This window comes from Lithobates pipiens, unplaced genomic scaffold, assembly GCF_037356315.1.
Source record: "Lithobates pipiens isolate NorthernLeopardFrog02 unplaced genomic scaffold, aLitPip1_a1.2 Scaffold_8, whole genome shotgun sequence".
NCBI lineage: Eukaryota > Metazoa > Chordata > Amphibia > Anura > Ranidae > Lithobates > Lithobates pipiens.
In genome coordinates, this window is record NW_027507903.1 from 74,770,510 (window position 1) to 74,795,422 (window position 24,913).

Genomic DNA, 24,913 nt, shown 5'->3' on the forward strand with positions numbered 1-24,913 from the left:
GCAAGTCCTCCCCTTTCCTAACTTTCTTTTTTGATTGGTTGTCGCTGCTGATTGACAACCTTGTGAGCAAGTTTGAACACCCCCCCCCCCCCCCCAAAAAAAAAAACCAAAACTATATGAAGGTAATATATGCAGAATTAGGCACCCAAAAGAGAATGTGTATCTGCTGCTAAAAGAAGCCACTTAGGGTGGATATAAATAAATCTAGATACAGGTGTATGGAGAAAGCTTTAATGAGGTTGGCAGGAGGAATTCTTTATCAAAATTTAAGTATCAAAGCTTTAAAAATATGGAGTTCAAGAGATGCTCGCATTATACGCATTAGGTTGGTTTACTAAAGGAAAATTAATGGTAATTTAACAAGAACAATTCTCCACACATTCACCAAGCTAAGTAAAAAATTCCCCTACAAAATGAAAATTTACTTTGTAGAGTGAATATGCTCAATTCCTTTTGCAAATTGACACCAATACAGTTGGTAGTTTTATCACAATGCCATTTTAACACTAAATATATTGTATAGTAACTTCTGTTTAAAGATCTTCTATATCAAAACTCTTGGCAATTAAAGTTGGCCATGCACACAATTTTTTTTTTTGCTAAACATGGATGGACACATTTCCGTCTGTGGCTATCACCGGCCTGCATATGGCTGGATGAAAGTACTGTTTGGCTATTTTCTGCCCGGCTACTTAGACTTTACAATTAAAGGATGTCAAGCAGGGGTACCAGCCAGAGCCACCCACAGATCACATTTTGGCCAGCCCATCGGGAACTGGTCAAAATTTGGTCTGTGTATGGACAGCTTAATGTCTGGTACACACATACAATTTTTTTTCCGTTCAACCTAGCGGGCCAAACGAAAAAATCTGAGGAGCTCACTGTACTATGTGATGTCAGTACACCGATCTCCCCCACTGAGCTGTTGTGTTCTGACAGGGAGACTGCCCCCCCCCCCCCCCCGCCAGAACACACCAGACATTGGCTGTTAGCTCTGATCGGCTGCTGGTCTTCCAACAAGCTCGTTCCACAGAAGCCGGACATTAGGCCAGCTTCTATCAGACAGGCTGCTGTACACACTGGCGGAATGTTGCCTAGTTTCTGGCTACCAGCCTTCTTATAAAGATGATAATGTCACCCATAAAGAAGCTAGATTTGTCTAGTATGGCAGTCTTTTTTTGTTACTGGGACTTTAAATGTTAATGTAACTTTGTTTAGGTGGACCTAAATGTCAATGTGCTGGATTTCTATGGCACTAAAACGTGCAGTTCACAGAAAAACCGATGGCACGTGTGGGTTTATCTGGGGATGAATTATTTTACCACCCCCCCATTTGATGTTCTGGTTGCACACATGTAATCAATAAATCAGAGATCATTTACTAAAGTGCCTTCTTGGAAACCAATGCCATTTAGTATTTATCTGTCTAGTGCAAGGCAGAAGGTGAAAACAAATGTCTGACTGGTTGTTTTGGTCTAGAGAAAATTTTGCATATAAAAGCAGGGTAGTCAGTGATCCTGTTACATTCAATCTCAAATACAGTAGCAATCAATAACGCTAGCCATACTCTACTAGATTTCTCATAGATACAAACAAATCAACAATCTCCTGCACTTGGACATGGTTTTTCAGATGTAGCAGACACTTATTCCAACACTCCTATCCTGGCTTCCTTGGATATGCCACGCTTTGCTGCCCTCTCTAGCCCGGGGTTCTCTGGACAAACTGCAACCATAAAACAAACAAGAGGGCACACCAGCCAAGTGCATTATCCTCAAAACATTTATCAGCATAAGACTTCCAGTCTAAAACCTCTAGTATGTCACATATCTCAGAGGGACAATGTAGGTCTAAATGGCTAATGCGTTTTGAGGGACCTACCCAATTCTGAGGAAGATGTAAAGTCCTTTGAAAAGTGTTAGCCATTTGGACCTATGTTGTCCCTCTGAGATATGTGACATATTGGAGGTTTTAGGATGGAAGTCTGTCTGTCAAGCTTGTACTTTTGTTGTTTGTGAGTATATGACTTATCTTTTTTATACTAAGAACGGTTCTGAGGGTAATGCACTAGGCTGGTGCACCCACTGGGGGTAGTGAAATGCATTGAGGCATAGCCTGGTTGGAGCCCAGGCTGAGGCTATCATACACCTTCTTACAGGGTTATGCAGAGATTTGAGAACTTTTCCATTAGATGTCTAGAGCTCTGTCCTTGTCTGCACCCCAAGCGATTGCTACATAAGAGGACCTGGTGGAGCCTTGGGCACCTGTACATTTAGTTTGGGACACTAGACTTCTCATGATCAGCCCTCAGGGCTGGAGGAATGATACAGGAATCTCCCTTGCTTGCTTTTGTATTTTGACAGCTGTGACACCCGCAGCTAGCCGACTACTCAAACAGTGACAGTATCTGGCAGGATTGAATCACTGTTCCGCAGATAATTTTCCAACTGACTTAGTCAATTTTTACATTGATTTCTATCGAGCCAGGTGGTGCTGATGGGCTCACCTAAGGCTCAAGTTTTAGCAAATTCGGCAGGAATCAAACACAATTTGAGCTTACTATGGCTAGCTTTAGTGTACTCAAAAAAGGAAAGCAGAACTGGGAATTGATTAAACTACTTTACACCCCTGAAAATGGATTTAAAAGCATATAGATTTTTTTATAATTATATTTAGAGCAAGATGGACATACAGTAATTAAGACACTGAAATCGCATGAAAACAGAAGGAAATGTATTTACCTTGCATCTACTTTTCAAGCTACCACACTGTGCATTGGGCTGTGTTTACTTGGATGGGATGCACAGGTTTTCCATTCATCCCATGCAGGCAATCCCAATATTGTTAGTTGGGAAGCAGTAGCTTCTTGGGCAGAGCCACTGCTCTCATTCTGACATCCATGCATGTGCATGTCCCTGAACGCTCACCTTCTGCGTTTGGGGCCATGCACCCTCAACTGATGTGAAATTGAGAACAGTAGCTGTGTCCATGCATCTGCTAAGTGGGGATGAGCGGAACACCAGCGCATCCCTGTGTGAGTAAACACAGCCCTCACTTGGGGCGTACATTGTAATACGCCCCAGGTGAATGTGGCCTAAAAGTTTAGTCTACCTAGAAATGAGATGCTCCAGTGTTAGATCTCCTCACCTTTTCTTGCATCTCTCTGAACTTAAACCAGAACTAAACCTAACTTTTATAAAACTGCAGACAGCTCTTTATTGCAAAAGAGGCATGCTATGTCTCTTCTGCATTATTACACACTTACCTGCCTGTTTGCAGTTTTCTATTGAATGCACACTGAGATGCACAAGCTTAGCTCAATGTACATTACCGGAACACTCTGGTTGGGCCGAAATGCCTGACTCCCATGCCCATGTTCAGGATGAGGTCATCCTCCGCCAGCCAATCAAGAGGCTGTAAACTTTGGACCAGGGAGAAGATGATAGTGGCCACCAAGGGATGTAAGCACTGCATTGCTAGAAGGTGGAGGTAAATATATTGGTGTGTTTAGTTTGGCTTCAAGCTCCTGGGTTTGCAAACCTGATGCAGCCATTATGTGGGGGGGTTTGTCCAGTCTTCCAGTTTTATTATTATATATTTTTTTTTATAGTGAAAAAGAGAATCCAATGTTGTAGCAGAAGACATTATACCCTATAGTGGGCAGGGAGAAACTCGGGAAGTATGGCAATAATATCAATGAAGCTGCCAAGTCAGTGTATGGCTGAACCTCCAAGCCTCTACCTATAAACAGGATCATATTTAGATATCATGCTGTTCCAAAGACCCATATAAGATGATGCCTATATGTACAAGATCCACCCCCTGTGGCATGTGATATTTTTAGTAAAACTACTACTTTTCAGCTGTCGACAAAATGAAAAAGGAGAGATCATTTTATATTCCTTCAACTGCAATCTTCAGAATCTCCTCAATATTCCCAGCACTACATACATTTATGAATTTAGCCACAACTGTTCAGGAAAACAAAATGAGGAAAACAGTTTCTACATTTTGAGGCTTGGTGCTGCACCCCATTCCCTGCCGACCTAGGTAATAGCCGATCAGTGACTTTATGTTAAATACACTCCTGTCTACTATCAAATTATTTTACATTTAAATGTAAAGTATAACAGGCATTTTTATAATAGATCTTTAGAATCAGAAACATGGAATATCTGTGCCAGGTAGTACAGGTGACGGTGTGCACTATGTGATCCTTAAAGAGCACTCACCAACGTGGACACCTACCAATAGGTTATGTATTTAAGTGTTGCAAGCTCTCACCAGCGCTCTAGTTTAAATGCAGACAGTAAATGCAGACAGTAAATGCAGTGGACAGGTGAAGTCTACACCACATTACCCAGTATAATAGTGTCCTAACATGCACTTACATGTCATGCTTTCTGCTGTAGAACAGCCTCTTTTTCTGCATGCTGATCAATAGTAGTGAGTGATGCACATACAAGGAATACTGTATCTACCCTTTCATCTTAACGCAATTATCATTAGTGAATTAATGAACCCACTACAAGCCTCCTCTTTTCTGTACTACAGGGGTATAAATAAATAAAAAGCACTGAATAACAATATGTAATACAGCAAAGAAACACCAATAACAGAGTAAACATCTTTAAAACCATCAGCTGCAAAAAAAAAAATACTGTTTTGAACTGAAACACTCAAATAGACTTAAAAAATGCCAGGAAGGACTATACATAACCTTTTAACAATATATTACGAGAACCTATTTGTTCTTTAAGGCTTCTATTATTTTTTTTTATATATATTTTATTTATTTTATTTAAAAACAGCAATTTTTATCAGTAATCCATATGTGCTTAAGGTGCCTTTTCCTTGTTTCCAGAGATAAGGAATCCAGCCTATTCTGTGGCTTACCCTAATAAACAGATCACATTGGACTGTAAACATACTCGATAATAAAGAGATGAATATTTTATTGTGTAGTGCCGAATACGGATATCGTAACATTAGAGCAACACAAAAACACAGCAGCACATTTTATATGCATAGTAAACCACGGTGCTAACAAATAAACATCATCTACATTACATGTAAAGCTGATTTCTTTATCGTCCAATACTTTTATAGAATTAATCTTTTAACATAAATAATGATGTGGTTTGGCTATTGTTACAAGTATACACAGGTATTCATACACCTATAGTGATGAAATGACCGATTACCATATAGTCTACCACAAGAACGTGTAGCTTCCTTTCTGCTCCCAGTGAATCGCGGAATTACACTAAGAAAATGTATTTAAATACATTACATGTAACCTTTGTCTATCTCCTATTAGGACGGGAATGGCTATTTTAGGAACATAACTGGTGACCCAGAATGGCGTTTTTATTATAAAGGCAAATTACCTAAACAATAGGCTTTAAGGACAATTCCACTGTATGCGTACCAACTGACATCTTTCTATCAGTCTCTTATACATGATATACAAAATGCAGAAGGTGAACAAGTCATGTATGTAGAGATGCAGTGGTGGACTCCATAATGCTTTCAGTGCAGCTTACATGTCTGGGCGATTCCCATCCAAAATGATATGAGGCAGTGTGGCTTTCTTTACACACGAGAGATGAAACCTAGGCTGAGACTACCTGGGATCTGAATGGTTTCTAAAGCCAGAGATGATGGGTTAAAGGGGAAGGTGACGGGGAAGATGTGCTTGGCATCCATTAGCAGCTGAGGAGCGTCTTTCCGGTCCCTTAGACGCAACTGTGGGAAAATAGACAAAATCATTTTAGAGCAAAGTATTTCACAATTTCACTGGTTATACACATTCAGAATAGGCACAGTCCTGTGACTTCAAATGGAACGAAAGTCTTCAAAAGGAACAAAAGTCCCAGATTTGAATACTGCCTGCGTGCTTTTGTTGCAGAAGAGGTAAAGAAGGTCTTTTCTGCAATATAATAAACCTACCTGGCAGTCTTCTTTGACATGCACCCAAGTACAGCTCAGTTTACATTCTGGCACAGAGTCCTGTGCCAGGATGACTGAACTTCTGCACATGTGCAGGAGTGATATCATCTCACGACAGCCAATGAAGATGACCACAGCCTCACATGGAGGAAGCAGGGGAGAAGATGCCGGCAAGGGATGTTGGATCTCTAAAGTGGTTGTAAAGTATGAAGGTTTTTTACCTTCATGCATTCTATGCATGAAGGTAAAAAACCTTGTGTGTGTGTGTGTGCAGCACTTCAACCCATCCTAATACTTACCCAAGCCTGATCTCGATCCAGCAATGTGCACAAGACCCAAGGCTCTCCCAGGTCTCTCCCTTCTGATTGGCTGAGATGCAGCAGCAGGAGCCATTGGTTCCGGCTGCTGTCAATCACAGCTATTGAGGCGGGGGTGGGGCTGAGCCACGCTCTCTGTCTTATAGAAGCAGAGAGTCGGCTCGGAAACGAGCAAGCAAGAGTGCCCCCACAGCAAGCAGCTTGCTATGGGGGCACTCAGCAATGGGGAGAGAAGGATTGCAGCTGCTCTGTGCAAAACAACTGCACAGAGCAGGTAAGTATAACATGTTTGTTATTTTTTTTTTTCCTTTACAAACACTTTAAAAATACGTTCACACTTGATTCAGATGCAGCTGACAACAGGCGACCGCTGTGCAATTGTTGCCCAAATTCAGACCTGAAACGGAGCCAATGACGCACAGGATCTCTGTGCAATTCGCTACGTACTAGCCCCGGAGCTGTATGAACTGGCTCCATTAAGAGCCAGGCACACTCTCCTGTCATGCGAATTGGATGCGAGGAAACCCACATACAATTCGCATAAGTGTGAACCAAGCCTAAAGGGGAGACAAGTACTGGGACTTTAGTTACGCTTTAAGTTGACCATACACTGGTAAAAATCTTGTTTTCGGAACACTTGTTCAATATTCTAATTGTTCGTGGGTCAAATCATTTTATATTTTGACTATAGTGATGAAAAAATTTGAAACAGGATGGAAAATTTTTCTTTAAAAATGTCATTTCTAACAGTGTACGTGCTTTCTGTTAGGAAGGAGGAGCCAGGAGCACCATTGTGGAACCCAAGAAGAGGAGGATTCGGGCAGCTCTGTGCAAAACTACTGCAACAGAGCAGGTAAGTAGAACATGTTTGTTATTGAAAAAAATAAATAACAAGACTTAAACAACACTAATATTTAATTGAATGTGTTCTCTGCATTAAGGTAAAAAACATTTTACATGCAGCTACCCCCACAGCCTCCCTAAACACTCACCTGAGCCCAATCTCAGTCCAGCTCTGTGCATGTCTCTGCAGCAGCTTCTCTCTTGGCTCTCACAGGCTTGGCTGAGAACAACAGAAGCCATTGGCTCCTGCTTCTGTCAGTCAAAACCTGTGAGCAGAGAGCGGGGAGTGGGGCCAAGCCAGGCTGTGTGTCTGAATAGATGCAAACATCCCAGCTCCAGATTGGGCCCGCACGAGCGCCCTCATAGGAAGAGAGCCATAACTCTGCCCCATCCCCTTTCTCACCTCATTGGCTTACTGGCTGGGATTGACTGTCTGAGCTAATGAGGAGTCAGAGTCCCCAGAGAGTCCCTGGAAAGCCGAGGCTCTTGTGCACAACGCTGGATCGCTATTGGGCTGGGAGGCTGCTGCACACAGAAGGCTTTTACCTTCATGCATAAAAAATGCATGAAGGTAAAAACCCTTGCGCCTTTAGAACCACTTTAAGTCATCATAACAATAATAACTGGATAGCTGTAGAGAATGCAAGACTTATTTATCCATCCTTCTTACCGACCTACAAACGTTTCATACTTTTTATAATAAAGGTGCTCTGATCCCAATATTCATGCTTGGGCATGACACTTGCCGATAAAGACAGTGTTACTGGGCAGAGACCTTGGATAATGTGAGTGTCCATCCAGATTCCATGCAAGCCTATTGTGTCAAGTAAAATGTCTTGTGCACCCCAAAAACACAGCCGACACTGGCCACTTGATTGAACCATTATTCTCATTAAATATGACCAAGCTAATACAATTCTATCACCTCCAAAGCGGTACATTCGCTTTAGCGTTTTACATTATGTGCAATATTTGGGTGCAAGGAATTTCAGTGACAATGAAATTGAAAGACTATAAACGCCCAAAACTTGAAGATTGTAGCAACAATAACCGTTCACACCAATAATTAATTTTTTCTCTCTACAAAGTAAAAAAAAATGAAAATTTTAACTTCTGACACGGTCATCGACTGTATCATACATATATATATATATATACATATATATATATACACATATATATATATATATATATATATATATATATATATATATATAAAATTAATATGCCATGTGTGTCTGTATGTCTTACCAGGTGTTCTGTGTACAACCACATCTTGTATTATTAATCTGTACACTTTTATTACCAATACAAAAATTGTATTTGTTGTTTTACTGTCCATTAATACAGAGATTTCCTATTTCCCATGTTATCCTTTTATGACTGCGTACCCAACTCAAACACAGCAATACAAACATATTAGTAATTTATGCTGAGGTCATAAATCATTCTCAAGTGTATCAAAACATGTGGAAGATATATGACCAAACAATAAAAATCATACTGTACCTGTATGTTGCGTATAAACGTTACCAGTACCCTTTCTTCAAACTCATTTACAGGGGTATAGAGATTCAACACCTTCACAATCTGTAAAAAGACAAGACATTATAATTCAATTTTTTACAAACCATATGGAAAGTTTACCAGTAGTCATTTAGACATGCTTCTAATGACTTTGGGAAAGGCCCCTTTCTGTTCTAGCTTGACTGTGCCTCTACACACAAAGCCAGTTCCATAAAGACAAGGTTTGCTGTGGAGGAACTCCACTATCTTGCTCAGAGCCATGACCTCAATTCTACAGAACACTTTTGGAATGACTTGGAATGACAGGTCCTCTTGTCCAACATTAGTACCAAACTTGACAAATACTGTTTTAATTTAAAGCAGAACTATAGGCAATTTTTTTTTCTCATTTTGGATAGCGTAAGGTAGGGTCATAACCCCTGTCAGTTTATTAACTGCCATCTGTGTCCCATTGGGGAGATTTCCCTACACTTCCTGTCCCATAGCCAAAACAGGAAGCAAGAGGAAATTCCTGCAAATTAGGGGAATCCTATAGGGACCCCAAGATCACCAGAACTAGTGTCCCCATTGGAAGATTTCGCCTATAATACTTTTGTGGAGACAACCCAAAATTGGGGATTTTCTTTTACTTTCACTTTCAATGATAATGGTAAAAACAGGACAAATGGAGAAGGTGAATCTCCTTAAGAGGGGCACAGATAGCAATAAAAACTGATAGATGTTCTAATCCATCTCTACTCTATATGTATAGAAAACAAAAAAAGAAAAAGGTTTTGACTTTAGTTGTACTGTAATGGGCATAGCCTTCCTACAAGAGTGCAGGCTGTTAAAGCATTGGTTACCCTAAAAAAAATGGATCCTAAACCATGAATAACAGCACAGTGCTTGTGCTGTGTAATTTGACTCTTTCTAGCATCTAAAATACCTGGCTGATCCTGCTTGGTTCAGCCTTCCTTCCTGTAAACGGACCATGTTTATCATGGCTGCTGTGCCCCTGATACCATGGTTAGTTTATGTGTCTCTGTCATCTGCTGTCTCTCCTCGGTCCTCCTTTCCCTCCCCTCCCTGCCAGCTCTCGACATTGCCCGCCCCTCCCCTCCTGCTGCTAAAATAACCTTGTAATTTTCATGCAGTCCCCATTGTCCATGTGCCCAATGTTTGTGCACACATGACCGCCCACCGCTCTCTTACGCTCCTCCTCTTGGCTGACGTCAGCAGGGGTTTCTCAGCCCCTCCCACTGTAGCTGTCAGATTTGGGGAGGAGAGAGGCGGGCAGTCACGTGAGTGCTGAGCGGCGCTATGAAATAAGGTATAAAATGGCATTTTTTTAAATAAAGCACATACACTGGGGCACATAACATTATCGAACACTGGGGATTGTATGAACATAACAAAGTGGCTTTACAACCACTTTAAGTTGCAAAGGAGGGTGGGGGACTCACTATTAGTGAGCATAGTTTTGGAATGGGGGGTTCAACAAACTCTATAACTTAAAACAATACAGAAAAAACTGTAAAATAACATGACTATTAACGTCACTAGGTAAAATTCTGGTTGTATAAGCAATGTGTGGCATCAATTTGCAGCTGGTCATTAAAGGGGTTGTAAAGGGAATTCTTTTAAATAACAAACATGTTATACTTACCTCCACTGTGCAGCTCGTTTTGCACAGAGTTGCCCCGAACCTGGTCTTCTGGGGTCCCTCAACGGCTGTCTCGGCTTCTCCCCGCAAGTACTTCTCACGTTCATGCGAGCTCCCTCACATGGTGAAAAGCACTTGCGGGCACACTCCCGTGATATAGCCGGCGGCTATAGCCGCTCACTGTATCACTTGGCCCCGCCCCCGGAACGCTGCGTCATTGGATGTGATTGACAGCAGAGCGAGCCAATGGCTGCGCTGCTTTCAATCCATCCACTTCAGCCAATCAACGGCAAGGCTGAGCGGCGAAGAGGATGTCGGGGTCGAGCGTGGGATTTTCGAGGGGTCAGGTAAGTAAAACGGAGGGGGCTGGGGGCGCCGGCACTGCCAGATGTTTTTTCAACTTAATGCATAGAATGCATTAAGGTGAAAAAACTTTTACCTTTACAACCCCTTTAAGTTACAAAGCACAGAGACCATATGGCAAACATCAGCCTTCTGGATGGACTCATATCCTCACAGTAAATACATTCCTCTTACCTGAGCAGTGGTCAGAGCATTGCACATCGAGCAGATAGCCTCTGCATCTTCATCTGTTTTCTTCTTCACTTGTAACAATTGGGCAGCCTGAATTAAGGGTTCCAGGGTCTCTTTGGCCCCGCTGTTCATCAGATTCTTGTCCCGCAGCCATTCCTCTAACTGGCTTACATTGTACCTGTACAGTGCAACACAAAACATCACCTTCCGGGTCAGTTTCAGTACAGTCATCTCATACTTCATATTATTTCAAAACACACGTTGTTTGACAGCTTGGACAATCTTCTAAGTCAGTGTTTCTCAACCTTTTTTCCGTCAAGGCACCATTTAAATTTCCACACAATCTTAAAGCACCACACTCTAAAATGTAAAACTAAACAAATAGATCTACATAACGGACCAACAGCTACACAAGGACATCCAACATTAGAGGTGATTTATTTTTACAAAACAAATATACCAACTAGTATTCCAGTATTCCTCTTCCCCTTCACTCAGCTAAAGTGACCCCCAGTGCTGACGGAGAAGGGCAAACAAAGATGAAGGCATCGGATGTCTTCCTTATCAACCAATTACATCATCAGTTTTTAGGATGCCAGTGTCTGGACCTCAGAGTGCCCAAAATTGTAATGATGAGCAAAAAAAATCTGTGGTTTGTATAACAGAAAGACAGGCTTGATCTATGTTAGAATATTATTCCAAATTCATAATTCGGCACTTATAGGTATTATAATATATTTATGGCAAGCTTGCAAATCATATTTGGTTTTATGATTAATCATAATAAATAGTATGTGTGAATGACCTTGATCAAGTGTTCAGTGAAACATATCCTCATCGAAAGCTGAGTTAGTAATAAGTTTCTGATGTAATCAATTTGAGTATGACATATATGGTATCTTGGTACAGAATGTCATGAGAAGACAAAAAATAGACATGTGTCTACGTAGCTAAAGAAATGATACATTGTGGATTATATCTTGTTAAAATAAGTTTAGAGTAGTCTCAGTCATGTTAATACATATTAGTATATAGTTACTTAATGTAAAGTTGTTAACATGTGTTCATATTATGTAAATGTATGGTTATGACATTATATGAACAGCACATTATGTCACGTATGGAGTGTTACATGTGAGCTTGTCAATCAAGCTCCATATGACTCTCTGAGTATCTACTTACATTGCAGAAGTTAGCAGATATGAATGTGTGCCATACAAGGTACTAAATTTGTGAGGTTATGACGTTCACATGTAGCATAAAAGCCGAGATGTTTCGAGATTGAAGGAGGGCACTCATTAACGGACACATACACGTACCCTCATACTCTCACAGACACACACACACCCTGACATATTCACACAGAGACTGATGGCTTGGGACAGCTGAATTCTGCCAGAAGTCTAAGAACGTCATTTCCTGCTTCTTCTTGAAGGACACTCAAGACAGCAAGACAGCAGCCATTAAAGCACACATGCTTCCATAAGCTTATTACAGCTTGACAACTATTCAATTTTATATATTTTTACCTACACTGAACTGAACTATTATACTTTTTACATTGTATTTATGATGCCAACTGTGTGACAAATAAACACACACTTTCTTTAAGTCAGTTTGACTATCAATGCTATTGATTCGAAAACGCCTCTGAGATACAGAATATTAGACAATAATAATATTCTTCAATCTACTTGTTGACAATTTTTGGGGAACTTGAGGCAATTTTTAGGCATTTTGCCAAGGCACCCCTGAAGAAGCCGGAAGGCACCCTGGTTGGAAAAAGTTGTTCTAAATACATGCAACAGATGATCCAATGAATAAGCCCTAGTGTACACTGCTGCAATTTGTAATGCGACTTGTGACGCATAGGGGTTTATTCTCTAAAAATGGAGAGTGCAAAATCTGCTGCAGCTCTGCACAGAAACCAATCAGCTTCCAGGTTTTATTGTCAAAGCTTAATTGAACAAGCTGAAGTTACAAGCAGATTGGTCACCATACACAGCTGCACCAGATTCTGAGTGCTCGAAACACATTAATTTCAAATGCAGCCGTTCCAATCTATGCAACTTCAAAGAAGGTCCCTGCACTACTCTGATGCACTGTTATGTCCCATGGACTCCAAGGCTTAGTTCACACCTATGCGTTTTCTAATGTTTTTTGCAGAAACGAACTACAATCCGTTTAACATGGTTTCCTATGGGACATGTTCACATGCTTTTATCAGCTGCTGCATCTTTGGAAAGGGTCAAGAACTTTTTTTTTAAAGCAAAATGGTGAGTTTTTGGTTCAATAGACTTTAATGGAGAAGCTGCAAAAAAAATATAGTGCGTTTTTGCTGCAATTATGCAGCAATTTGTATTTTTTAATCCACCCAACAACAAATTGGCCAAAAAATGCTTAAAAAAATGCAAAATGCACTGAAAGAACTAGCAAAAAATGCGTCAAAAACTTGTGAGCAAAAATGCACTGCAGAAACGAATAAAAACCAAACTGCATAGGTGTGAACCAAGCCTAAGGTTGCATCAAAGTCACACAACAATTGTGTCACGGCAGTCAAACAAGCCTAAGGCCCCCTTCACATGGGCTGTCCAATCAGATCCGCCTGTCAGTTTTTCAAGCAGACCTCATCGGACCATCCATTTACCCCTATGGAGTGGCTGATGTCATCGGTGACATGTCCGCTGAAACCTGCCGATATCCGATCCTGATTGCCAAATCCAGACAGCTGGTGATCCTATCTGGTGGATCAGATGAAAACAGACAAGTGGTCCATTTTCATCCAATTGCTCCATAGAGGAGAGCGGGACTGTCTGCACAGTGATCTGAGATGGGCCTGTCATCCGCCTGCTCAGCGGCGATCAATGGAGTGATCCTTCGCCAAGCAAGCGGAGTCCATCAAACGGATCCGCCCCATGTGGAAGGGGCCTAAATGTAACAAATAATAATAAAAACCAAAAACATAAAAATCACCCAAACTCCTTATAGGAAGAATGATCCGTAATATCCTGTTTGCAGGTTTTCCTTAATCATTAACAATATATCCCATTCCCTCCTATGCCCAGATAGACACTGTTTTGGTTCTTTAAAAACCGTGATTGCACAAGTAACACTGAAACTTGGTTTCATTTAAATGGTTTATTTTCACCAGGAATAACTAGAATTGCACAGAATATTATAAATATAAGTAATAGAACTTAAAAAGTCTTTAAAGAACTTTAAAAACCATAATTTCAAAAGATGCCTAACTGGAATATTTGTTATTAGCTTTATTACAACTAAGCATACATTGCTGCACCCCGCTATCTACCAATTTGTCTAAATGGGGATAAAGGAGCCATAATGTGCAAGTCGGCATTATTATAAGTCCTAACTTGAACCAAAACATATATCTCTATACCTGTCATTGTTCAACCGTGAGATCACTTGTCAGTATTGTCTACAACTATCCAATGCAGCAAGGAGATTTAAGCCTTGCTGAACATAAAACAAAAGCTAAATAAACCACCAAAATAGACTGATCAACTGTTTTAGTTGCCAAATATGTGTATTTCTGTTATCCCTTCACAGCTCTTAAACATAAACTAACATACTCATTGGGTTTACTGACCTTTAAAGAGGGGTTATTCACTCTTCTTTATACAGTTCTTTAATGAATCATTAACCAATGGAAAGATGCAGCCTTTCTTGGAAAGCCATTAGGGCATACTGCAATTTACCATTAAAGCAGAGCACTGCTGGGTCTTCTGTACTCTCTACACACTGGTGGCTTCTATAGTAACCATGCTGGTGTGATTAGCAGATTACATGAATAACTGCAAGAGACAAACTCCTGTATAAGAAGTACTCTGGTGGTGGCCGGGGATGTGGACGGAGCAGAGATCTCAATTCCTTTTCTGTTTTTCTCTAAAGCCCACCTCACAGTTCACAATGCCTTCTGTGAACCGTTGCAGGTATCAATACAAAGATAATGACAACCTCCCAAGATCAGTTCGCAGATCGCAGGGTGAACTGTGAATTTGGACAGGAATTCAGATCTGATTCTGGTGAGGACAAAAAAAAAGGGTCCTGCACGAGTTTGGTCCAAATGCGATGCAAATTCAGCCATACAGTTTGTATGGCTGAATTTGCATTGCACAGACATCACACGTGATTTGCACAGCAATGCGGTGCAAATCACATGCAATCTTTGGCATCACACGACAAAAAACTGTATTGAGAAACATCAGTTTTACTGGGCTCCTCCTGAAGCTGTTGTTTTTAAAGCATTTTAAAGTGTCACTCAACCCTGATGCTAAAATACATGTGTAGAACAAGCCACTCGTGGGCGCCCCAGGGGGCGTGCAACGCAACTCTTGGTAGTGCAGTATCTCCAATTGTGGTATCTCCAAACACTGTAAAGTGCCACATAGGCTCTTTGCAATGTGATCAGCTGTGTCCAATCACAGCTGATCATAGCATTACCAGGAAGTGCTGGTTACCAGCATTCTTCTATCCACTTCTGACAGGGCGTGAGTAGAGAAGAGCCGATAAGCAGCTCTCCTGACAGGGGGGAGGGTCTGCACTGATTAGTGCAGTGATTATCAGTGCAGCCCCATCAACGATGCCCACTCATCAGTAATGCCAGTCAATGCCTCCTCATCAGTGTTGTATATCAGTGCTGCATATCAGTGCCCATCAGTGCTGCATATCAGTGCCCATCAGTGCTGCATATCAGTGCCCATCTGTGCTGCATATCAGTGCCCATCAGTGCTGCATATCAGTGCCCATCAGTGCTGCATATCAGTGCCCATCAGTGCTGCATATCAGTGCCCATCAGTGCTGCCTATCAGTTCCCACCAGTGCCCATCGGTGCTGCCTATCAGTGCCCATCAGTGCTGCCTATCAGTGCCTATCAGTGCCCATCAGTGCTGCATATCAGTGCCCATCAGTGCTGCATATCAGTACCACCTCATTAGTGCCTGTCAGTGAAGGAGAAAACTTATTTATTTGCAAAATGTTATAACAGAAACTAAGAAAAACAACTTTTTCTTTTCAAAATTTTCGGTGGGATGGAAATTCATACTGGCAGGAGGGGGTAATTCTTGATTGTATTTTGTACTATGGCCTGTACTTTATTAACTTCTGAGCTCTGCACTCTGTGTGTTACACTCTCTATGTTACGCACACTGGAGCCCTGCATTCTCTCACTCCTGAGAGTCGATGTACAAGTACTGTGGCATATGTGTACTATGTATACGGTGAGTAGGCACAGGTTTTATTTAACCATGGCTCCACCCACTGTAAGCGCAACACCTACAATTTACTACTTTATTTCTTTAGTTGTTTTTATGTGCGTGAGGGTGCGGGGTGGCAGGGCGTTGAAAAATAATTGCCCTTGGGTGCCAGAAATACTGGGTATGCCACTGGACTATACTAAATCTGCAAAACTATATTGCATTAAATCATTCTTACCTGATCTGCATCCCTTTGCTCCATGAACACATGTCCTTTCGCAGCAGCAGGTTGTTGAGGGTGACCGCACCAATAATGTAGAACATCTGCTTCACCACCTGCTTGATGAGCTCTGGATCCGTGCCATGTTGGCACATTATCGAGTGGAAAGTGTTCAGCTGCCTTACTATGGAATCCAAGGTATACGTCCCTTCGTCAGCTATACTGGATGTCCTCTTCCGCAAACCAGTAGGCTTCACCCCTGAGACACCCTGAATAGTTTCATGCTCCAGCATTCCTGAAACTAAAGGGCATACACAGCAATGTTTAGCAGAAAAAAATGGCTTGTAAAGTATTTCATTTAAAACTTATATAAGAAAACCATGATAACAAGCAATGATGGATTAAAGCATGTTCTGAACAGGCAGTCACAATATGTCACAATGGTATTATGGAACCTGATACCTATGCTGGAACAAGGTTAGCCAGCACCTAGAGCAAAGATGGCAAACTGCGACCCCCCATATACACTATTCATTTGCAAGCATAAGGGATTCTACGCCCTGCTATCACTCGCTTGTCAGAATCACTACTCCTGTCAGGCGCCTCCATCTCTACAGTAAACCATTGCACCCAGGGCAGCCACCCTTCCCTCCCACCCCTTGTCATGGCCCTGTCTGATATAAGGCAGGGCAGAAATGTACAAAGATATGCTACACATATTTTGGGCACATCATATAAAGATATACTGTCCCACAGCAGACATATGGGCATGGTTCAATGAAGACAGAGGATGACAGATACAGGCATAAAATATTAATGTATTATTGGGTCGAGAGGAAGGGTGGAGGATGCCTGTCAGCTTTCCTGTCTTTTCTGGCAAATTACTCACAATGTAAAAATAAATATGTACAGAAAGACAATTGGCCCGTGTATTCATATCTCATCATCTGCTTTGCTCAGTGAAGTGACTCAAGTTTCCCAGTGGAAAAACAGGTTCACATTTGCCAGATATTTGGTATCGGGAGCTCTATAAATCCCCCATTACTCACCAATCATTGGCTGCAAGAAGTTTTCCAGCACTCGGACAAGCTGCTGGTATATCTGGATGGCCAGGTCACTCAGCACTTGCCTATATTCAGCAAGGTCGAAGTTTGTTAGACAATGATCATTCTGCCTGGGTGTGTTGTGCTTCATAAATGCCTGTAGAGAAACAATATCATGTTGATTCAAATGCTTCAATTAAACAATCTTAGTTCAAATCTATAGACATACATTTTAACTTTCCTAATATATGTATATGACAGATATAACTTGAAATGTAATACCATTATTTGCATGAAACAAAGTTACTAAGTGTGCATGGGTGACTTGATTGAAGGAAGTCATGGCTCAATGTGTATGAACCAGACTGTTGCATGCCATAGTAAAGTGAATCTTCTATTGGTGCTGATCTATTCAGATTTGTCAAAGGTTTCTAATATCTGAAAATGTTTCTTAGATACATAGAGGCATAAGCAACTTTTAATGCCAGCATCTACCCACAATATCTCTTTGTTACACAATTTAGAATTCTCATTTTGTAAAAACAGACAATTCCTTTAAGCAGTGGTCATCAATTCTGTCCTCAGGGCCCACTAATAGGCCAGGTTTGCAAGATACCTGAAATACATCACAGGTGATATCATTTGCACCTCAGTGATTGCAGTATTCTAGTCTGCATCTCCCCAAGGTAATACATAAAACCTGGCCTGTAGTGGGCCCTGAGGACAGGGTTGATGACCACTGCCTTTAAGAACAGTACAGTAATAATAAGAAGCTGTTAAACCTTAACTGAGGCAGATATAAAATAAAGTACATTTTATCAATTTTATTTAAAAGGAGAAGTTCGGGTTTAAAAAAATAAACACACATACTCCCCCCCACACTGAGGCATCAATGTGATGCCGCAGCTGCCCCATGTTGGCTACTGATCGCTCAGTTCTTGTTCTGCTCATAGCAGAAATTGGTGACTGTCAGTCGGTGCTCACTGGAGTACCAGGCATGGGAGGGGTTTGTACAGCTGACTCCGGCTCTCAGCTGCACACTGAGAGGTGGGGCCAGCTGTCAATTAGGCAGCCAGGTGGATCCCATCAATATTAACAGGATCCTTTTAGAGCTTGGCGCAACTTTGCCATTTCAGCTGATAGCAGGCAATAGCCTGCTATCAGCTTACTCTGGGTCAAGGAAGGCAAAAGTAAGTTTACTCCCTTTATCCACAAGAGAAGTATGACCAAAAAAGTTTTGGCCATACATCTCTTTTTAAAAAAAAATACCAAAAGTATTCAGCAAAAAAGACCTGTATCCTAAAGTCTGCAATAGCTCTACATTTCTTTTATTGCACCAATAAGACCAGGCAGAACAAGTGACGTACATCAGCCCAATCATAGCTATGACAGGAAGACCCTGGATATTTCTACAGGAGTGTAACCAATGCAAGAGGAAAAATGAATAAAGAGCTGTACTATCCACTTTATTTATTTAAAAAATTATTTCACAGGTTTTTTTTTTAAAGGTAAAATGTAAGTGATATGAGAGAGAGAGGGAAGGTCAGTACTTAGCCAGGCTCTGCCACGTGCATATGTGCTGACAGGGAACAAGCTGATTTTTCATCGGTCTGCTGCTATTTCACTATCCAGTCATAGGCTGGGCATAAAATGGTGACCTAGCTTTATGTGTTGCCAACCGTCAGTATTTTTACTGGCAGCCAGTAAAAAATTGTAACATTTCTCCTGCCAGTATATGCCAGTAACAGGAAAAGGTTACCAGTAAAAAATATGGCTGTGATGCTTGGCTTGGAATTGCACATGCGCAGTACCAGTCCAGAGCTGGCCAAGACCATCTCAGTGCCTGCTACAGTGTGTTTGAGCGGCGCCAGCAGGGGGGAGGGTCTGGCAGAGGTGGTGCTCGAGTGTGTGTCGTGTGGCATCATGCAAGGGAGCGGAGTAGAGCAGCCAGAGTCTCATGTGCAGGTCTGCGGAACGGGAGTAAGGCAAGCCAGGAGTGGGACTTTCAGTGCTGTTTTGACTGAAGGGACCACCTGGCATGGACAGAAATCATGGAGAGATCACTGTGACTCAGGAGGGGACGTGTTTTGTCGGGGAAGTGTCATCATCATCTGCTGTCTGTCACTGTGAGAGTCAGCTTCATGTGTGCCGCCCATTCTAATTTATTACCCTCCTGAGTCCTGTCCCTGAGCTACTTACTATATCGAAAATAAAATAGGAAATATGTTTTTGCCTAAATATCTCCCTTAAATCACATTGCTGATTGCATATTGTACTTGTCTGTAGCCTAAGGTGTCCGTTTATGAAGCAATGATCAGTGGAGATCCAGAGGATCGCCGCTGATCACAGCCCATAAACAGTATATAAACCACAGATAATCGGGGGGAGATGTGTTTGAACTTGTTCTCCCGCCGATTATCTCCGCACATGGAGAATCCACATAGACTGACACAGTAACGGTCACTTTATGAAGCTGTGATCTCAGCGCTTCACTGGTGATCTGTGTCAGAATTCACACGCCCCGATTCACCAACTCAGAGGTGGAGAACCGGGGTAGTGAAGAGGGAATCGGGGGGATCTGAGGAGGAAAGAGGAAGATAATTAACTTCCTTATGCCTCGTTCAGACCCCCCAACACTGTAACCATGTCCCCCTGTCATATGTATGTGTATACATATATATACATATATATATATATAATGTGTATATGTATATATATATATATAATGTGTGTGTATATACATGTATATATAATGTCTGTGTGTATACATGTATATATTATGTAGGGGGACGCTTTATTTCACTAACATTAATCACACCGCATGTCAGTGTATTGAGCTGTGATAATTTATCACTGCTTAATATATTGACATCTCTGTGTATCAGTGAATTTCTAGTACTGTAATCTCATAAAGTCTCACGAGATTCCAGTATTAGGGGCCGTTCTCCAGTGTTAGAAGCGTTTGTAGATCGCTTCACTCCTCCAAGGGTGAAGCGATCTACTCCGCTTCATATAGTGGCACACAGAGGAGAAAGATCTCCTATGTGAATGCCGGAGAATGAAGCAGTGAATAGATTTCACTGCTTCATAAAAGGACACCATAATACTTAAAACTGTAATTTTGTAATTTTTGGAAATGCCAGTAAAAACTTGGCGATGCCAGTAAATTTCAATCTGCTTGATTGGCAACACTGCTAGCTTTATCATCTAATACTGTACTGTATTGTCTGGAAGGGTTGTGTAAATTTCAGAACTGGCAACACAACATTACAAATTCTTTGGCAGGCATCTCAGCTGTGAATTTAGCTTTTAAGCAACTAAAAAATGTAAGTTTTAGCCTAAGTTAACACTAGTCTGAATGGTAAAGTGCAACGTTTTACTATGCAGGCCGGTGTCAAGTCTGCTCCAGCAGAGAGCTGTGCAATGGCTATTTCAGTACATTGCACGGCCTGCTTTTTTTTATTTTTTTTTCCAACTTTATTTGACATGTCATATAGTGACACTTTATTCATGTCAATGCACTGCTGCCCAGTGACATGCAGGGCCCTCCAGCGTGGTGCAGAAGAATGCAGGCATGTTGCATTTTTCCACACTGCAAACGCAAAGCACATCACACCAGCATTGTGGTGTGAACGGGGTACATAGAAAGCAATTGTTTTCTATGTGACTTGCATTTATCTAGTGTGAAAAAATGCAGATCACTGCATGTGAATGTGCCCTTAAAATTATTTGTTCACAAATTCCTATAATTCTTACATTGTACACACTAAGCAAGCTAATGTTTACATGGCAACTGTAATTCTTAGGGGTTTGTTTGGTCTCTAGTACTGCTTGGGAGACAGCAGGATCGGCTCCCAATCATGTGACTACTATAACAGTCGATCACAGTAGTCACATGATTGGGCAGTCCTTCCCGTTCCCCCCGGGGTGTAAAGACCTTGTTAAAGGGATGTCGGAGCTGGGTGGGAAGAGGTCAAGGTTGCACGATGCATCAGCAGGAGGGACAGAGAACATTTGGGAGTGAAGTACCTCTTCTCCGCTGTACTGCTTCAAGCAATGGAGAAATCGGCAGGTGTTGGAAAGCCAGAAGGACACGGTTTCAAAATCATCTCCTCTTTTCTGTGTAAGAGAAACAAATACATCAAGCTTCAATCAAAACACAAGTTTCATTAATAGTTGAATCTCACCAACTTGGTTAACTAGCTGCATAAAATATTCACAAATACATTAAGGAGTAATTGTATGTGTGACAATGTGAGAATAGTGATATGGTGGTAGCCATAGGATTATAGTGATACAGTTGACCTCCCAATTGGTTCCAATAGTTTAGAATCAATCAAACATTCCTCGTTTGGAAATCTCGTTTCCTCAAGACTCAAGCTGGGTATTTACAGTTTGAATATCAGCCTGTTCAGCAGGAACCAGCAAAAAGTTGGACCATGTGTACAGCTGTCCATCTGACAGAAGCCAGTCTAAGGAAGAGCTTCTGTCGAAGGAACGTGCTGGAAAACCAGCATCAGCTCAGCCAATTGCTGCAAGCGCCGATTAGTGTGTTCTGGTGGGAGGGTGGAGAGTTTGCTGCACTAACATCACTTCGCTGTACAATCTCTCAGGTTTTTTTTCGTTCAGCACGCTGGGTTGAAAAAAAAAAAACCTGAATGTTTGTACCAGGCATTATGAAATCCATGGATGAATCCATAAGTTCTGAAGAAGTGGAGCATTTCAAGAATGCTTAGATGTTCGTAGATTGAGGCATTTCAAACAAGATGTCTGTCTAAAGCCATGATGGTCATGAGACAAATTATTGGCAGCCTATTCTTTTGTTTATGATAGGTGTTTCATTTTTTTTTTTTGGTGTAATTATGTACAAAAAAAAAAGAAAGAAAAAAAAAGATCTCTTTTTGTAAATATGATTTTGTGGATTGCGTTGATGTGAAAATGTCTGACAATCAAAAACGTAAAAATCTCGGTGAATCAAATGAAAAGTTGGAGCTATACATGCTGACAGTTACAATAGTAACAATAAAATATTCTCACAAAATACTCAAATGTACAAACTGTGAAATAAAATATATCTGTGCAAACACTTAATTCAAATATCCATAGGGCAACACAAGTCCTGGAAAATGTGTCAAATTGTATGTTGTCTCCTCCGCCGCTGTGAACCCCCACTCCTTTCTGAGGACACCATATAGGCAAAATGTGTAGAGACGGGACTTCTGGATGTCATTTTCTGTTCCAGTGACATCATTTCCGGTATTCGGAGCGCATAGCTGCCTCTAGGTGCGACCAGAGCGGCAACACTTCCAACTGGGCGCATGTAAATGTAAAACATCTTATCATGTTGAGTATTTTGTGAGATTATTGCACACTGTAACTGTTAGCTTGTATATAGTGACACTTTTTCATTTGATTCACAAAGTATATACGTGTAAGGGTACACTTTTAAAGGGGCAGCTGATATTATACAAGAGGAATGATTACATTTAGGAGCACAAGGAACACTGTTATTTTCCTAAAAATATTTGGCATTAAGAGTAGGAGTAATATATATATATATATATATATATATATATATATATATATATATATATATATATATATATAAAAGGCTTACGTATAGGTAGTGTAAAAATCTCCTAAACAGGCAACATTTAGGAGATATTTACTGTCAGTGGCGGCCGCTATATACGGGGGGCGTAGGGGCACCGCCCCCCTAATCTGCATGCAGGGCATGGATTCCAATGGGGGTTTTTTTTTTTTTTTTTTGAAGCACGCGATACGAACCTGGGGCTATAATTGGCTTAAAAAAAGGGTGGACGCAGGGCGAAGAGCACTGCGCCCCGAGGCCACCCAGTTGTGTGACAATAGCTTATTAATATTCACTATTGTCTTCATGCTTCTCTTCCCAGCCAATCAGGAAACTTGAGGAGCGCGATTGGCCAAGAGGAGAAGCAATAGTATTGGCTGGTATCGGGGACGGGAGGATGCATGGGGAGATCTGGAAGCAGAGGGTTCTCTCTGCTCTGCAACGCCACCCAACTGCGTGAGTACCACCCACCGTGGTGGTGGTGGAAGGGGGTCCGGGTGGTCTGATTGCTGTCGCTGGGGGGTGGTTTGTTTGCCTCCCACCCTGGCTGTAGCACCAGCCGCCACTGTTTACTGTACATGCAGCCAGTGGCATCACTGGCATATGCGCTCTGAAGGGCCACCTGTGCCATTCTTTCAGAGCCCTGTGCCGTGAATGTCATTGCAGCTCCGGCCAGTCACAAAGCCGGAGTCTCTGAACAATAAGAAGCAATACGGGTGAAGATAGAAGCGGCCTCCATCCATGATATCGCATTGCTGGAATGCTTTGTTTTCAGATAAGTTTCACATAGTGTGCTAGTATGCAATGCATACTAGCATATTATGACATTACCTTTCAAGGAAAAAAAAAAAACGTACAGTGGTATACAACCGCTTTAAGAATAAAATCCTGCAGTCATAACAACTTTACTCTTGAACCTGGCATTTTTTTTAAATTTGTCATATTCACAAACATTTTGCAGTAATTTTACTTGTGGGCAGAACAGAATTTCAGAATAAATTCCTGATAAAATCTATTGTATTGTTCAGTGTCAGAACCCAGATACTAAAGAATTATGTTACAGAAGAACGTCTAGAAGAGTTAAACAGCAGGGAGTAACTTCAGACTAGGCCGTTTTGGCAGGCGTGCTCTATACAACCATGCCCATTGTTCAGTAGTGGAAAGAAGCCATCATGCATAACATGTCATTTCGGCAGAAGTCATTGAGACGGTAGAATTCGGCTCCACAGTTTGTCTCACTCCCTGTAGCCGTGGACATGCAGCACTGCGCCCAGCCTGGTACAGGCCCTAAGACTGAATTCATACATGAATCACACATACAGCCATGTTCATCCCAAGGCACACAATCAGACCCGCCAACAAGCAAACTCTGCATGCAGGAAGAGAACAGATTTATAGTAACAACCCATAAATCATCAACCCAGTATATGGCTTTAAATAAGTCCAGTGAACACTACATCATGTGACTTAATGACACTTTCCACTGTTATTTCATTAACCATTTAGTGGATTGGAACATGTTTTAGATTAAAACAACTAGCACCAGTCTTTCTTATCATTTTTAAGATGGAGGAACCGTTTACAGGGATGGTAAACCTCAAACATGTAATATTAACAAAGCATATCCCTCTATAGTATGTGCTGATCTCAATTAAGATACTGTAACTGTCATTTATGTCTGCTGCTTCCTTCCTCTGTTATCAGCAAGAATCACTTCTGAAAAGTTTTCCTGACACCAAGAGAAAAAAGGTGACAGGGCAGGGAGCTCCAAAACACATCCTGTGATTGACAGCCTTAGCTCTGTTCCTGTGTGGAGGGGGCGTGTCCCTTCCCTCCAATCAGCTTAGAAAGCTCTCCTCACTGAGCTCTGCAGAATGTAACTTGAGCTCTCTGTCATTTTTTGTGACAGCTCAGACAAGCTGTATAAATTCTGGACTTATGTAGAGAAGAGAAGACTGCAACTTATGTAGGAGGGTTTGTTTAATCTCTGTGCATCGCCTAAAGCCAGTCACTTCACTGGGTATATGTA

General features: G+C 41.4%; 1 protein-coding gene across 6 annotated transcripts in view; it reads right to left on the reverse strand.

Moving 5' to 3' along the window:
- Positions 1 to 4,938: 4,938 nt before the first annotated feature.
- Positions 4,939 to 24,913, reverse strand: part of MYO5A (myosin VA) — a 285,827-nt gene continuing 265,852 nt past the window's right edge. For all 6 annotated transcript variants that reach the window (XM_077474307.1, XM_077474306.1, XM_077474309.1 and 3 more), the window contains 6 exons: positions 21,324 to 21,413; positions 17,301 to 17,451; positions 16,270 to 16,552; positions 10,819 to 10,993; positions 8,622 to 8,702; positions 4,939 to 5,748 (listed from right to left, as the gene is read on the reverse strand). In XM_077474307.1, coding sequence (XP_077330433.1) covers positions 5,596 to 5,748; positions 8,622 to 8,702; positions 10,819 to 10,993; positions 16,270 to 16,552; positions 17,301 to 17,451; positions 21,324 to 21,413 — 933 coding nt within the window. In that variant the 3' untranslated portion in view covers positions 4,939 to 5,595. The remainder of the gene's footprint in view (positions 5,749 to 8,621; positions 8,703 to 10,818; positions 10,994 to 16,269; positions 16,553 to 17,300; positions 17,452 to 21,323; positions 21,414 to 24,913) is intronic.